The 16,792-nt window shown below is 35.4% G+C and overlaps 1 protein-coding gene across 3 annotated transcripts; it reads left to right on the top strand.

Moving 5' to 3' along the window:
* Positions 1-7,403: 7,403 nt before the first annotated feature.
* On the top strand, positions 7,404-14,689 carry LOC140961842 (probable transcription factor PosF21). 3 transcript variants are annotated; one of them, XM_073420579.1, is made up of 5 exons: positions 7,404-7,590; positions 8,008-8,712; positions 12,795-12,927; positions 13,857-13,941; positions 14,081-14,689. In XM_073420579.1, the coding sequence occupies exons 2-5, from the start codon at positions 8,027-8,029 to the stop codon at positions 14,428-14,430; spliced, it is 1,254 nt and encodes a 417-aa protein (XP_073276680.1). In that variant the 5' UTR covers positions 7,404-7,590; positions 8,008-8,026; the 3' UTR covers positions 14,431-14,689. The 3 variants fall into 3 exon arrangements, with proteins under 3 accessions (XP_073276680.1, XP_073276681.1, XP_073276679.1); XM_073420580.1 differs by having other exon boundaries at positions 7,414-7,619; positions 8,027-8,712; XM_073420578.1 differs by having other exon boundaries at positions 7,416-7,619.
* Positions 14,690-16,792: the final 2,103 nt, after the last annotated feature.

A 16,792-nucleotide genomic window follows, 5' to 3' on the forward strand; every position in this document is an offset into this window, starting at 1 on the left:
GATAAAAGAAATAAGCTAAAATGATTGATTAAAGATTCAATGAGAAATGAATTTGTTGGGAATCTCGGTTCACCTACCCTTCATTCATTTACTTAATTCATTCGACAATGCTCTACGCTTTTGACAGGATTTCCTAACCAATTGAACACGTCCTCTCGAGCTATGCCAAACTAATTCAACTCAGTGAAGTAATTAAATCTCTTTGATTATTTATCAAAGGTGAATTGCATGTCGTACTATGAAATCCCCTAACTTTTGACCTACTGGACTATGACTATCAACGTGTATACAATTTCATATCTCTATGCAAATTGTAAATCAACGGACTATGCTACTCGTTCCTATTACAGACTATTATCTCGAACTTACTCGCAATATGAAATCTGTGACGAAGCGTATCTTAAATTACTAATACTTTAACTTTTGCGGAAAAATTTAAAATTTTCTTATTAAATAATTTATTAAAAGTATAGCTCTTAAAATAAATAAACGGTCACCACTCATACTAAAATAACATTATTATTAAAACTCCTTTCTTTAAAATAAATCACCAACATCCAATTAATCATGAAATCCAAACAAAATACTAATTTAATTTAAAAATAGTCTAACAAAACCATAAATTTAATTTGTTTCTCACCGATCCTAATAAATCAAAAGTCAGAGTAAATAGTTTAAAAACGTGCGTAATAATATAACTTAAACGAAAAGGTCCTCGGCTTTGCACTGTTACTAGCCCGAGCATGCTCACTGGTCACCACCTCTCGTCTCCTCAACTACATTATCTGCATCGATCAAGTCTAGTGAGTCTAATGACTTAGCATGCACAAACCTTGAATAACGAGTAATATGTGATAAAAATACATGTAATTTAAACTTAGCTTGTACATGAAATATTATAAGCATAAATATGTATAACGCGACTTTCCTGCATAAACAATTTCATAAAAATCATAAAATCGTATTTTTCATACCTGTTATGCATAATCATAAACGTAAATAATTTTGCGTAAAATTCTGTTCAATGCAAGTGGCTCATACACATAAATCGTTTGATCAAACTAAACCACAGTACTGGGCCGGCAGGGATCACCACAGCCCTTAGACTGGATGTCCGCTCCCTAACATATCATGATCCTTCGAAGAGGTTGGAGAGGTCCCCGGACATGTTTTCCGACTTCCAAATCCGTAACATAATTTGGCCACAAGACAAATCGCATAGCTCAAAAATAATTATTTTGCATGTGATACATATTTACGAACATCGTGGACTTCGTTGGAACGCCCTGGACTTGCTGTCATAACCTTAAAATTTAAATAATTAAACTTACCACAAAAGCCCAAACGTACACATGTGACTCCCGAATTGATTAAAATTGCATACGACTTACCGAACGACTCGGGACTCGAACCATACTTAGACGACATCCTAACTACTATCCAACCAACCCCAAACCATAATCGAACCAACTTAAAACAACCTACGATCCATAGAAAACAAAGCTGTCCCAAGGAAACGCGCTACGACCAATATGCGTTTCTAACGACTCCACGCTTAAACCGATTCGAACCGAACCCGAACCAGGCCATAGACTCGACCCTTAGACATAACGTAAGACCATGTTTAAGCCCTTTTTAACTCAGAACTCCAGCACATGCACTAAACAAGCGATAGCCGTGAGCAGCCCTGCACTTGAAGCCACCCCATGCACAGCTGCTGTCATCCGGTTCCAACCATCTTCCCTAGCCAACCCGCCCATGAACCACCACAACAAGACTCGTCCGAGGACCCTAAGTCACGACCATAACCACTGCCCCAGGCCCTAGGCTGACCAAGCCCCTAAAACACCAGAAGCCGTGCACCAACCTTCACGTGATACCCATTCTTGTGCAACTGTAGTTTTCTGGTCCAGCCATCTTCCCTAACCACTCGGACCATGCACCACCCTATCTAGGCTCTCCCTAGGACCCTAAGACATGTACCAAGCCCTGGCCACAAGTCATGACCCTGGCCCGAAGCCTCCTCTAAACCATAAAGTCGTGACTTGCTCCTCGAGAAGTACTTCCTGTGCAGCTTTCACGTTTCTGTTTCCAGCACTTTCCCTAGCAAACCAGACCCTAAAGCAACCTAACTAGGATCATCCTAGGACCCTTAGAGACTGCCTAGACCATAGCCAAGAGCCCCTTGCCAACCCATGCACCGAACCCGACACCTGAAGCCAAGAACTCATGCATGCATGCAGCTGTGACCCCCGCGGCTTCTTACTGTGCCAGGCCAATTCTAACCCTTACCGGATCACTTAAGCATGTCTAGACACACTCCAAATCATAGTCACATACAGCAGCAATCCAGGGGAGGGTCCAACCGAAGGCTTCAATCAAGAAACTCAAGAATACGTATGAAACATGCCACAAAATTTTCTGAAAACGGTTTCGATTGTTTTAATCGCATGTTTGCATATAAACAACAAATTTTCATGCATAATTTGTATCAACATACATAATATAACAAGATCGATACATAAAAGAAGGATTAAAACATGCATTTGAATTAAAACGCACGAATTATCGAATATCGATGCGCGGAAGAACGGAGGGTGTTGTGCTGCGTTTTTCTTGTTTCCAAGGATCCAAAAATACTCCAGAATAGTGCGTGATGTTTCGGTGATGGTGTTTGCTAGAAGAAGGAGCCAAAAACTCACTTCCCCAACCTAAGAACTCACGTATTTTTGGTGTGTGTGTGTGGCTTGTGTGTGTGTGTGTGTCGGGTGGTGTGCGTGGGTTTTGAATAGAGGTAGAATTAGGACTCTTTTATAGATTATTTAGTGTGTTAATTAGGTGTTTTAGTTTAATTAAAACACTAATTATATTAATTAAGCCTCAATTTTTAAATTACTAATTAAACCTTTCAAAGTTTTAACTTAAGAGTCTACAGTTTTCAAATTCTACCCATAATTAAATACTACAAAATTTAATTAATTAAGTCATAATAATAATTATTAAAATATTTTATTTCCAGTGGGAGTATTTAAATTCCTAAATTTTGAATTTTTGCTAATTAAAATACTTAACATTTCTATTTCACTCGATAAATTAAATTTAGTTCTAAAAATGCTAAAATTTATAAAATCTTTAAAATACTATTTTCTTGACTTAAAATAAAAATATAACTTAAATTCTTTGCATCTTAATTGCCTCCGGCCTACTTTCCCTGGTTCGACTTCGAATATTCGTATGAAATCTAAGGCTCGAAAAAAGCATTTTAAATTGTATAATAAAATAAATATGTATACATTTAAAATAATTTAACACATAGCATGCATTATTTAGATTATTAAATTAATTAATTAATTAATTCAATCATACATGAGGTTTACATGTACTAGTTTTGGGCACTACAAAATCGTTAATAAAGTTAGCTACGCTTCAACAACGCAATTATCATTAAGTTTTTAAGTAAGAAAAAAAGTCATGAAGTTTCTTCTTGCTCGATTCTTTGGACTCACGTATTGCTATAGTCTTCACATCTCATTCTAATGGAAGTCTTCTCATCACCTTCAAGATCACTTATCGGTTGATGTACACCTTTCCAAGTGCACTGAGTTCAATCACGATTCCAATGACTCTCTCATCAAAGTCAGACATTGATTCTCGAGGTTTTATCTTACTATTATCAAACTTTTGTATGACCATAGAGAGTTTGTTTTATTTGGTTTGTTCATTACCTTCGCAGAACTAAATCAATTTTTCCCAAATTTCTTTGGTAGTTTTACACATTTTAATTTTGCTGAATATGTTCTTATCAATAATTTTATACATTATGTCTTTAGCCATGTTAACGAGGTCAACTTTCTTCTTATCATCATTTGTTCATTTATCTCTGGGCTTTTCAATTTTCTGAGGTGCCCCATTAGTTATAACAACAAAAACATTTGCTTTCATAATTTTCATTGGTCCATCAGTAATAATGTACCACATATCATCGTCTTGTGTAGCTAAATAAGCATACATCCTTATCTTCTAGTCATCAAATTCTTCTATGGAGAACATTGAGATATTGTTGAATGAAGCCATTTTAGAAAATGTTCAGATACGAAAATAAACCTCTTTCTAATACCACTTCATAGGATTAGTTGGAGTGTTCAGAAGAGGTATTGAATAAACACTTCCTAAAATTTCTTTGTTAAAAAATAATTCAGTCTTGTTGGAAACTGAACTTGATATTCCCGATTTTCAATGTTAGTTGGCTAACAAAATATGTGGAAAGAAACTGACAGATTAGAACAATTTAATTAATGACATGATTATGTAAATTGAACGGTAAATTGAAAGTAAAATGTACGGAATTTTGTTTCTGGATGTTTTGAGAACTCAAGCTCCTATGTCATCCCTTCCTCCTTTTAAGAATGCTCACAAGAGAAGGCTTTGATCTTTACAAGCATTTACAAAAACCAGTACAGTTTTGAAACGCCCTTACCTCTTACTTGAAATAAAAAATACTAGAATTTTTTTTATAAAGACCGGTCCATACCAAGACATAAATCCATACTTGGGAAAAAATCTTAATTCACAATAAATGTAATGTGGATGATTTTGGCTGTGTCAGCAAGGTACGAAAAAATTTATCCAAAAACCAGTTTAGCCCTTTGGTGTAAACTGATTTCTATGAGACTGAATGATGATAACTAATAAACCGATAAGAGTGTTAAGATATATTTCAGTTTAGGTCCTTTAGTTCTGGTTAACTAGTCCACTTTATGTAATTCAGTTTAGCTTATGGACATAGTTAGTTTCGTTTGGAATTTAGTTTAGCTTAAATAAGTTTTGCTTTAATTATTTGTTAACACAAAAACATAAATGTTCTGTTCCAACGATCTTGAAATATGCATGTTTGAGATAAATTTGTTGATATATTCTGTTATCTTTCTCTTCAAAGTTCTATATATTTATAGTTGAAAAGCTCAAATGGTCGGGTCTGTTTTTCAACGATCATATATACTATTACCTGACATAATGTATATGTTGCTTTCATTTGTCGTACATATCATTAAATTCTAATTTAATATTCTTGTGATTTTGCGGCTCTGAGCTCTTCGTTTTCATAAAGCTAACATACCGTGTCTGAAATAAGTAACTTTCCGTCATTCAAAAGTTGGTATGATACAATTGTAGAACGGGTTTCTCTATAGTTTGGGCTGGAAGGTATTGGGCCAAGTAAAGGTAAGGTCCAATAAGTATGAGGAAGAAGATGTGCCAATCAACACTGCTGAGTTAAGAGCCCATAACTGGATACGAGAGAATGCAGTTAAAGGGGTTGGTTGATAAAGCGGGGGAAAAACATAACAGATTGGATCAATCTTGACTTCAAGAAAGAAAAAGACTTCCAAAAGAAATACAAGCAAGGAGGAAACTGGTGATGCAATCGGAATACAGGAGATCACGCAATACACCGAAGAAGTCAGAAGTAAGGAACACAAGGAGATATAAGGGAATAAGACTTTATCGGTTCTTGTAATTGTTTATGTTCCTTCTTTCTGCTGAGTTGAAAACTCTGTGTATTATATGTTCTTCTGGTACTCAATAAAGGCTGGCGTGTTTCTCCGTGGATGTAGGTCTACAAAGGCCGAACCACGTAATCGTATTGTGTTGATATTTGCTTGTGAGTAGTGTTTATGATTTGGTTGTCTTGGTTACTGATTGTTCAAGATCCTTGAGTGAATCTGTGCTGCGTATTTACTCTTCTCGATATAAACTTCAACAAGTGGCGTCGTCTGTGGGAAACCACAAGATCAATGGGAACGATGAAGTGTGATATTGAAAAGTTTACGGGGAAGAATGATTTCTCACTANGTGTTTCTCCGTGGATGTAGGTCTACAAAGGCCGAACCACGTAATCATATTGTGTTGATATTTGCTTGTGAGTAGTGTTTATGATTTGATTGTCTTGGTTACTGATTGTTCAAGATCCTTGAGTGAATCTGTGCTGCGTATTTACTCTTCTCGATATAAACTTCAACAAGTGGCGTCGTCTGTGGGAAACCACAAGATCAATGGGAACGATGAAGTGTGATATTGAAAAGTTTACGGGGAAGAATGATTTCTCACTATGGAGGATAAAGATGAGAGCCATACTTATTCAACAGGGTCTGGTGGAAGCGCTCAAGGGGAAGGAGGAAATGTCCAGTTCAATCAAAGACAAGGAGGAACTAATGGAGAAGGCACACAATGCTATCATTCTATGCCTTGGTGATAAGCCCTTGAGGGAAGTAGCAAGGGAAGTGAATGCAGCTGCTGTATGGAGTAAATTGGAATCTCTATACATGACTAAGTCATTGGCAAATAGGTTGTACCTGAAACAGAGACTTTACTCCTTCAAGATCAAGCAAGAACAGAGCCTTGAGGACCAGATTGAAGAGTTCATCAAGATTCTTGATGATTTGGAAAATATTGAAATCAAATTGGAAGAAGAGGATAAAGCTCTCATACTCCTAAATGGATTACCAAGGAGCTATGAACATTTCAAGGATGCAATCTTGTACGGCAGAGAACAAACAATTACCCTTGAAGAAGTCTTATCAGCAATAAGGTCTAAGCAACTACAAAGGAAAACCACATCGAGTTCAGAACCCTCGGGTGAAGTCCTAATGACAAGGGGAAGACCAGAAAGAAGAGGACTCCAAGAGCTGTGCAAACAGAAGTTGCTAGGTGATGAAAAGATTCGGACCATAGAACTCTGTGAATATTGTGCTCTGGGAAAATCAAAACAAGTCAGTTTCTCTGAGGCCAAACACACCACCACTAGACCATTAGAATACATACATTCTGATGTATGGGGCCCTTCAAGGACATCAACACACGGGAGAGGGAGATACTTCATGACCATCATAGATGATTTTTCAAAAAGGGTATGGACTTACATTCTGAAAACAAAAGATCAAGTGGTTGGCAAGTTCAAGGAATGGCTATTAATGATAGAAAATAAAACTGACCNAAAAAAAAAAAAAAAAAAAAAAAAAAAAAAAAAAAAAACTAACTCAAACAAGCAAATAATTTAGCTTAAATAAAGAAGGAAAAAATATTATTATCATCGGAAAAAAGAAATGCTCACATATTGTCGATGTAGATTTTCATATTCTTCTTTATTTGCTCATACATCAAAAATCTATTTTTTTTAAAAAAGGTATCTGCTCTCGATTTTATTGTTAATTTATATAATCTTCATTTAATTACGAAACCTATTTAAGTTTTATTACACATATAATATAAAAATGGATTTAAATAAATTGGAAAGCTAGAAGTATAAAAATGGATTTAAATAAATTGGAAAGCTAGAAGTAAAAATAAAAATGGATTTAAATAAATTGGACAGCTAGAAGTAAAAAATATTGATAGAAATAGTTTTTAATAATAATTTTTGGATGATGAATGGAAAGAATAAAGGCAATAAATATTTTGCATTCAACGAATCTCAGTAATCTTGTGCGTGAAGCTTCCAAATGTCTCCGACCCTTTATCCCACCCAATGTGATTTGCTTGTGAAATAGCTGTAAAAATCTTTCTTTTATCTCCATTTCGAGATCTCAATTCTGGGTGGGTGAAAAGATTCTTGCTTTGTACTGGTATGCTTTCTTCTTCCATTTTTCTGGGTTTTTTTGTTTGGTTTTAATTTTTTTTGCGTGGAGATTTTTTTATTTTTAAAAATCATTGCTCTGTTCTACTTTCAATCTTGAATTCTTGTTGTGTATGTGGTGTGTATGCTGTATTTTGAGCTTTAAATTAGGGTTTTATTTGCTTTTATTTATTTATTTATTGTGCGTAAATCATGGGCAGATTCTAATTTTTGTGTCTGATCCCTTTTCATAATCAAATACTCATTTGAATGATTTTTAGAAAGGGAGGATTCATTTGTAGATAGTTTCAAGTTTTTTAGATTATTGTTGTCATTTTGGTTGTGCTTGGATGTATGTTTGAGCGGTCTTGTTTTCAACTGTGTTTTGGAGCTTGTAGATTTTGGAGTTCCTGACAGATGGACAAGGACAAGTCTCACCACGGTAGTGGCAGCTTACTACCTCCGTCAGGGAGGTATTCTGTCTTCTCTCCGCAGGTAGGGAGTTCGAAGTCAGAGATATCGGGATCATCAAATTTGCCTCCGCTGGGCCCAGGTAGTTTTTCAGACCAGGGCCATTTTTGTCTGGGCATGGGAACTGATTCAAACCTATTCAGTCAAGATATAAGTAGGATGCCCGACATCCCACCTAAGAATCTGGGCCACCGACGAGCTCATTCAGAGATTCTCACCCTTCCAGATGATATAAGCTTTGATAGTGATTTAGGAATCGTGGGTGGATTCGGTGGACAATCATTTTCTGATGATACTGAGGAGGACATGCTCTCCATGTATTTTGATATGGATAAGTTGAATTCGACCTCCGCTACTTCTGAATTCCAAATGGGTGAATCGTCTGTTTTGTCAGCTGCAGAATCTGGTGCGCCATCTGGGACCACAACATTAACTGATAATCTGGCTCCATCTTTCACTGAGAAGCCAAGAATTAGGCATCAACATAGCCAGTCCATGGATGGTTCAACCACTATCAAGCAAGAGATGCTTGTGTCAGGTTCCGATGATCCATCTTCTGCCGAGACTAAGAAATCCTTGTCTGCCGCTAATCTTGCTGAGCTTGCTCTTATTGACCCTAAGCGCGCTAAGAGGTAACATTTTAAGTTAAATATTATGTTTATGGAACTCTGGTAGTTCTTCTGGTCCTTATTTCTATATTGACCTATTACTTTAACTGTTAAGGCATCGAATTCTTCAGTTTGTTGTTGACTTCCACGAGTCTTCTTGAAGTAGTTGAGAGTCGTAAGACAAATCACGGACTCAATATCTTGCAATAATGATCTGCAGGGTGAAATCTGGTTTTATTCATTTTTTGGTTTATTCTCATTTAATTCTAATCTATGGTTGTGGGCAATTGACATTGGTTAATGCAGTTTTGTAACAATATTTGTCGGTTTCTGGCCACGGGATTGAATGAGTTTACTCCTTAACAACCATGTTTTATAGCTAATTACTTTTTAATCTGAATTATCATTTACATATGTGGTCTTTTGACTTGTTTCTCATCTGTATTTGTATATAGATTATCCTGTTGATTTGTTGGTTTTACTTTCTTTTGATGTGAACCAATGTGTTATTATCCTGGATTATGTTTCTGTAATGTGTAATCTTCTTTGCTTAGTTCAGTAGTCATTCTTATGTTCCATTACGATAGTTTTTGGCCATTATGGTTGCTTTGCGTATGTTTTTCATTTCGAATATTTTTGTTCTATCTTTGTCAAACTGGTGTCATGGGCATGCTTATCATCAAATCTCAATGCTATCTGTTGGAATATGGTGCCTTTATGATAGCTGTCCCTTTATGATAGCTGCCCAAAACATAACATGGTATTCAACTATACCGCTGCAACTACCAAGTGGTCTTTTTTTTTTACTTTAAGAATAGAAACATTTTACGAGTATAGCTGGTCTTAGACACTTAGATGCTTTATCTAATCTTCACACCTGCATCCCTGTACGTTTTAACACTTGCATAACATACCTCTATCATTCGTGTTTTCAGTTTCAGTTGCTTTTGTCATGTTGTCCAGGGGAAAATATATGAACCTTTGTATTGGTTATCTCCGTAAAAATGTTTGTAGGTCGGACTGAACTTTATGAAAATGGACGAAAAAACAAATGCTTTTTTTTTTCATTAACAAAAATATCTTTATTCAGGATTACCGATTTTTAAGGGGGCATAGCTTGGCGAATCATTATGCATCAACGTGTAAATCTTTTAAAATAATTAGAAAACACGGGGATGTGCCAAATTTGTCTTCTAAAAAACCATCAGGTGCCCGATATTAAAGAAATTTCCCCCATGACGATGGGTCCACTTTTGGTGCTTCTACATGAACTTGAATACCAATTATAAGTTGGTCGCCATAGGCATGTCAGCGTTAGATGGACAGAAACTGGAAATGGTGGTTATCAGGAATCTGCATCCGTAGTTTTAAAATTAGAAATCACATGTATATGATATATGTTTTGTTTTTTATTTATTTATTTGTTATTTTATCTATTACTATTAATAATACATGGGCACCCTATATTAACAGGTTGAGTGCTGGAGTATCGTTTTTTGCACCCAAGGCACAGCAGAAGTTTAAATTTTTTGTTTTGACGTTCGAAACGTTCTTTGAACATCGTATGAATTTAAACATCCATATGGTGTTTAGAATTGTTACCTTTGCGTATATGACGCTGGTTTTAAACTATTTTGGTTTTTTAGCGGAGATAGTCATACATATCTTCAAACAGATTTCTTTATTTTGATCGTCAAAGTCCACGATTGGAGACTTTGTTCCTTGTTTGCATCGTACTAGAGATCTCAAACAATTTCTACGTTGAGACTAGGAAACACAAATTTCAGAAATCCGGAATCGGTGCGGCGGCAACGGGGCGGCTGCGGAAGCACACGGCCGAAAATTTTTTCTTAAAAATTTCTTGTTGGCCGAGAGGTTTCGTGTGGAGAGGAGAAATTTTCTTGTGTATTTTGTTATGTCTTGTGTTGTGTGTTATGTGCTATTAACATTTGATAATATATTTATTAAAATACACAAGTCCTATGTTACTAGGATTCCTAACCCTAGTGTCCTCTATGTTACTAGGATTCCTAACCCTAGTGTCCTCAGGACTCTTAATTTTCATATTATTATATTATGTATTAATCAACTTTTGATAATGCATGATATATGTATATATATATCTATTAGTTAATTAATTCTAGACCTCTCTACAATATTTCATAAGAATTTTGTACATATTAGTGGTCTCTACTACTAGTACTAATATTTAATTAGTAAATTCTAAATTAACTAAATAATTGTAAACTCATTGTAACCCTGATTGACGATATGACGCCGATGTATCAAGGATACAAATCTTGTTCGTATAATGAGATTTGAAAAATTTTTTGTCAGCTGCCAGTTTGGTGAACTTTTTCACCAAAACAGGCAGTGCCACTCTCTTTACTCAATTAGCAGTTAAGCTAACTTCTATTTCTTCAATCCCGATGAAATCATCTTATGAACTCCTTTAAAAGTATTATGTTTGATTTTCATCAAACTATAGTCGTCAAATTCAACTCCTTGAACTTGACTATCTCACCGGGAACACAAAATCCGATACTTGTGTGACCCTCAATGGTTCATGGATGCAACTAGATGTGGGTTCACATTTCCATGTGATTTAGAATAACATTTATTCTTATTCAGACTTACCCTAATTATCTTCATTCTTTTCATCAACACCTTGATCAAGAATGTCATAACTAATTTTTGATTGCACCCATCGGATCATAGTAAGTGCGTCTGGTAGCATCGCCAATGATCCCCTAGGTATCGTTGATAGCACTTGCAAGAACCTTAAGTTATGGTTAGCGCACAGTACGGTCCCTTCAACTCATATATATCGATCGAATCAACTACCATTGTATATAAATTCGATAACGATGTGATGTATCTTTGAGTAATAATAGTGACATGATATTTTTAATTGAGGAAACATCTTTTCAAAATGCACAGTGTTACTCTAGCCAGAGATTTCTCGTACTATTAACTCATCAGATCATATAAGATATCTTCACCCGTAGGCAAACTGTGAATTCCCAACTACAATGCATTTGTTTCTATGTATTTCGAAACTACAACCAAACTCGCCACCTGATGACCCTCAATGGAGTCGGTAAACAGATCAAAGCACATGCTAGTACATAGAGTCTCTACGTTGTCCTGGGTGTAAGGATTAATGGTATACAACCCATAACCGCAGATATTCCTTTCGATAAATGATAATCACTTGGACAGACCGAAGGAGAGTTGTTCAGTGAATCATCAAATTATCATCAATCTTATCAATGGACATCTCCATGTTCTTACCAGTGTAACATGACATGTACATCACAGATGCTAGTCTCAAGATTAAGCGACTATTATTCTTATTTTAGGCGGCTGATTCGACTAAGAACATGTTTAAAATATATGGTTCATTTTCTGATGAGTTTCATTATCTTGCATTGAGAGACAGACCTCATGATACCTATTATATATTCAAAGACTTTATCTATGTAGCTTGCATGAGTATACATATAAAGTAAATGTCATAATTTTGATACATACAGATTCAAGTTGGCTCGTTGGGCACCTACTCTAACATTGAGGCCATGATAAATTTTAGGTTTCCTTAAAATGCTCTCCATCTTTTTTTACGGATCACACTTATTGTGTGTGCGCGACTCGCATTATTTATCTTGCATGGTTACATAATTATATAACAATTAAGAGTCTTCTCATGCATGTCGCGAATTTCAAAAGTTCATGTATATTTTCATTTTCTTCTTTATTTTCTTTTATACAACAAGCCTGCGACTTTGTCAAATTATAAATTGAAAATTGCTGTTTTATTTTTATACGTATGCAACTTAGATGATTAACAGGCACTGCAGTCTTGTCATGCTTATTACAAATTGCACACAACAATTTTTATTTCTAAAAATTGAAACTGAATTTAGATTATTGCTGCTGCGTTTTAATTCCTTCAATGTAACCAATCCAAAACTACCCATTTATGTTCCCAAAATATTGTAATCTAGTATATAGACATTTACTTTAAATATTTTCTTTAAAAAAGGTGTCAGAAACTTTAATTTAATTTTTTTGTTAACTTCTGCCTTTTTTCTGGCTTCTGATAGGATTTGGGCAAATAGGCAGTCAGCAGCGAGGTCAAAAGAACGGAAGATGAGATATATTTCTGAGCTTGAAAGGAAAGTTCAAACTTTGCAAACTGAAGCAACTTCCTTGTCTGCGCAGTTGACCATATTGCAGGTGATTTTTACGTTTTCCTTTGCCGCAGAATCCTCCCATGAAATGGAAAGCAAGTAAATGAATCAGAATAAAAAAAATGGGTGAATTCAAACATAGAGTTGCTGACATCCAAGAATCGGTTTTTGTGTTGAGTCTAGCTCTTTAATTTATTGGAGTTTAGCAAACCCATGCACGTAGAGCTATATGCCTGTTCTTTGTGGTGAAAACCTTCGAACTTCCTCTCATGCGACAAACCTGTATGATTTGGCATACTTGATGAGCAAGGTTCTTGTTTATTTGCCTCTGCTTGACCTAGCCACGGACCGGGTTGGACCCGGACCCGGACCCGGTCCCGGTCAATGGGCCGGTCAACAAGTTTGACCCAAAACTGTATCCATAATCGACCAAACGCTTTTGGGGTCTAAAACCCGTCGACCTGCCAGGTCAGACGGGTCGAACCCCATGCCGGGGAGTCCAAAATGGCTGCCCTAGCACGGACCACGTTGTCCAGGCAGCTCCTTTGCTCACTTTTAGTCCGGGTTCGAACCCCAGTGCTATCGTTCGGAGTTTTCGACTCGGTTAATTTCCATTCATTAATCATGTAAATTCCAATATATTTTTTTTCTAATTCTTTAAATTTAAAAAGTTTTTTTTTTAAAAAACAAGTTTTGACCTAGATCCGAACCGCCGGGTTCAGAACCCGGACCCGAACCATTATAGACGGTTATGGTTAAGGATCTGGATTTTCCAACCCTAACCCGTCGGTTCTGACCCAGACCGGCCCGGGCCTGTTGCCAGGTCTAGCCTCTGCTAAGAAAAGGAGAAAGGAGGTAGCTTTTGTGTTTGTGTTTTATTGCCTGTATGATAAATTTATGTTTCTCCCTCCTTTATTAACCACTTTATACCAAGATCAGTACGCATCATGTTCACTTCTGATTTTTAATCAACAGAGTGATACTCATGGTCTTACAGTAGAAAACAGTGAGCTCAAACTGCGGTTACAAACAATGGAACAGCAAGTGCAGTTGCAAGATGGTATGTTTCAGAACCTCTTAACTGCAAAGGAACCATGATTGAAGTCGCATTTTAAAATCTCCTATGCATGCTCAAATCTATTCACGATCCCGAATTTTTAGCTTGATGCTGATTAATGTCTTTTATACCCAAAACCCAGCATTAAATGATGCCCTGAAGGAGGAGATTCAGCATCTTAAGGTGCTGACAGGTCACACGATTCCAAACGGTGGACCTATGATGAATTTTCCTGCATCAACCTATGCAACCGAGAAGCCTTACTATAGCAACAACCAAGCTGTGCATGCATTATTAACAGCTCAACAATTACAGCAGCTCCAATTACATTCCCAGAAGCAGCAGAATCAGTTTCAACAGCACCAGATGCACCAATTTCAGCAGCAGCAGCAGCCACCACAACCCTCTATGCAACTGCAGCAACAAGCTGGCGACGCGAAAGTATCATCCATTCAAAAAGACATTGATCCAGATGTGTCGTCAAAGGATTAGAAATGGAAGCTGAAACATGTACTTGATGATGACCGAGGTTTGTATATCCCTAGAATTCTTGATTGTGGTTTTGTCTCATATCTCAGTGAAACTTTGTTTTGTCTGTTTTGTAATGTATGTCTACATGATCTGGGATTCGTCTAGGCAGTGTACACTTTAGTTGCATATTGAAGTTGTCATGTTCGAGCTAGAGTATGAAATTCTTTGTCGGCTGTTATGTTTGTTATTTTTGCGTTTTGAAACATAAATTTATTTCCAACGAATATGTCTCCTCCCCACCCCGTTGTCTGGTATATGTTAACAGGATTCTTATTATGCTGAGGGGTCGATTGGTTTGTAGGATTAGATGAATGCGGGGATATATAACATGGGTATAATAAATTGAAACAATGATGAAATACGATGGTAGGATTTTATGTTTATTATGACTTTAATAAAATTTGTGTATTGGATTTATTGTGTGTGTGTTTCGTTGGTATGATATGATCACATTAACTGGATTTGACAAAAATACGCCTCTCAAACAGAAGTTTAGTAAACATACAATGACGAGTTTCAAATGCATCTCCAAACGTAGTTTCATTTAGATTTTGCTTTTCTCATCAAAAATTAGTTTAAACTCTTTATTTTATTTGAACTTTTGCAAAATCATTCTCGAGCTCTTTTTTTGGTAGTGGTATTGTTGTATCTATCGTGTTTGCCTAATGACATAAAGTTATTGTAGGGTTTTCTTTGCTCACAATCTTATGATATCAAGTTTTAATATATCTTAAATAAAATATCGTTATCGTTCAAACGAGGAGTATATATTCGAAAATCAAATCAAATATTATGATTAAATTAATCTCAACTTATTTAGAAATTAATTGCTGATTGGTTTGTCAAATAATAGCAAATAAATATTGTTAGGATCGGTTAATATTGATGAAGTGTTTAGAAAGAGAGTTGAGTAAACACTTCGGTTTTTTGAACTCTTTCTTGAATATGAATCAGTTCTTCGAGGAACTGATCCTGAAATCTTTATGTCTATATCGATCAGTTAATTAATAATATTACAGAAATAAACTGAGGAATATATTGAATATTTTGGCTAGGATATTGTGATAACTGAATGAATAAAAATAAATCACATAAGAATTTTTATGGATGTTCAGAGACTTCAAATACTCATACGTCACTCCTTCTATCTCAATGATATGAATTAACTAAAAGACTTTGATTAATTACAATGAATCTGTAATAATTCACTTCAGTTTGGACTTAAACACTGTCAAACTGAATCTCTTAGTTTTTCTCAAAAAACTAATCAGTTGATAACTGAATAGTTCGAATTAGTAGCATGAATGCTACAAATGTATCAATGAGTTGTGAGCTAGAGATCGCGATTTGCAAGCTGAATTGAAGTTTGAAAGTAAATCGCAACTGAACTGATTATTCGTTATTGATTAACTTGATCGTTAACCTCTTCGCAACTGAACTCTTCAAATATATATGTAATTTAATGCGTGGTATATTACACTTACGAGCACGACACATGTTTTTACCCAAAAAAAAATTCTTCATTCTTCTGCATTTAATGTAAATTAAGCATGAATGAGAAGTCATAAACGTCACACTTATTCTACATATTATATCGTCAAGGTTAATTGTGCTACCATACCAACTCTAGTCATTCAAAGTTATCAATTGAAAAGTTGTATTGTGTATATGTCTGAACCGAAAGTTCAATAGATAGTTTTAGTTTGTATTGTAATCCTAAAAGTTTTAGTGTAGGCAGTAATAAGTTTTCACTGAAGTGGGTTTGTATAAGAGTTATATAAATCAAATTATTTTAGTAGATTATTTCCTAAATGGAAAAATGAGAGACATAGAAGGATATTGTGTTCGAATTTCCATAAATACTTTGTATTATTTTCTTTAAGCCTTATTATTTTTCTTTGAGTGTGTCTCATGTGAGACCGTCTCACGAATCTTAATCTGTGAGACGGGTCAACCCTACCCATATTCACAATAAAAAGTAATACTTTTCATTGATGACCCAAATAAGAGACCCGTCTCACAAATACGACCCGTTAGACCGTCTCACACAAGTTTTTGCTTTTTTCTTTTCTGATTTATTCTTCTAAACATCATGTTAAAAGATTGTTTACATTGAATATATTTTATCATTAGTATAGCCTGACCATTTTTGCACTTGTAAAACAATTTTAAGTGATATAGTTATTTTTAGTCGTTCAAGAAAAAACATTAACAACTAATAACTGTTAAGGACAAATAATTTTTTTTAAAAAAATTAAAATAAACATATTTTCGATCTTAACTAACCAAAACTCAAAATCGAAATAAAAATTGTGGAACAAAA

The sequence above is a fragment of the Primulina huaijiensis genome, chromosome 16 (genome assembly GCF_012295235.1).
Source record: "Primulina huaijiensis isolate GDHJ02 chromosome 16, ASM1229523v2, whole genome shotgun sequence".
Classification (NCBI taxonomy): domain Eukaryota; kingdom Viridiplantae; phylum Streptophyta; class Magnoliopsida; order Lamiales; family Gesneriaceae; genus Primulina; species Primulina huaijiensis.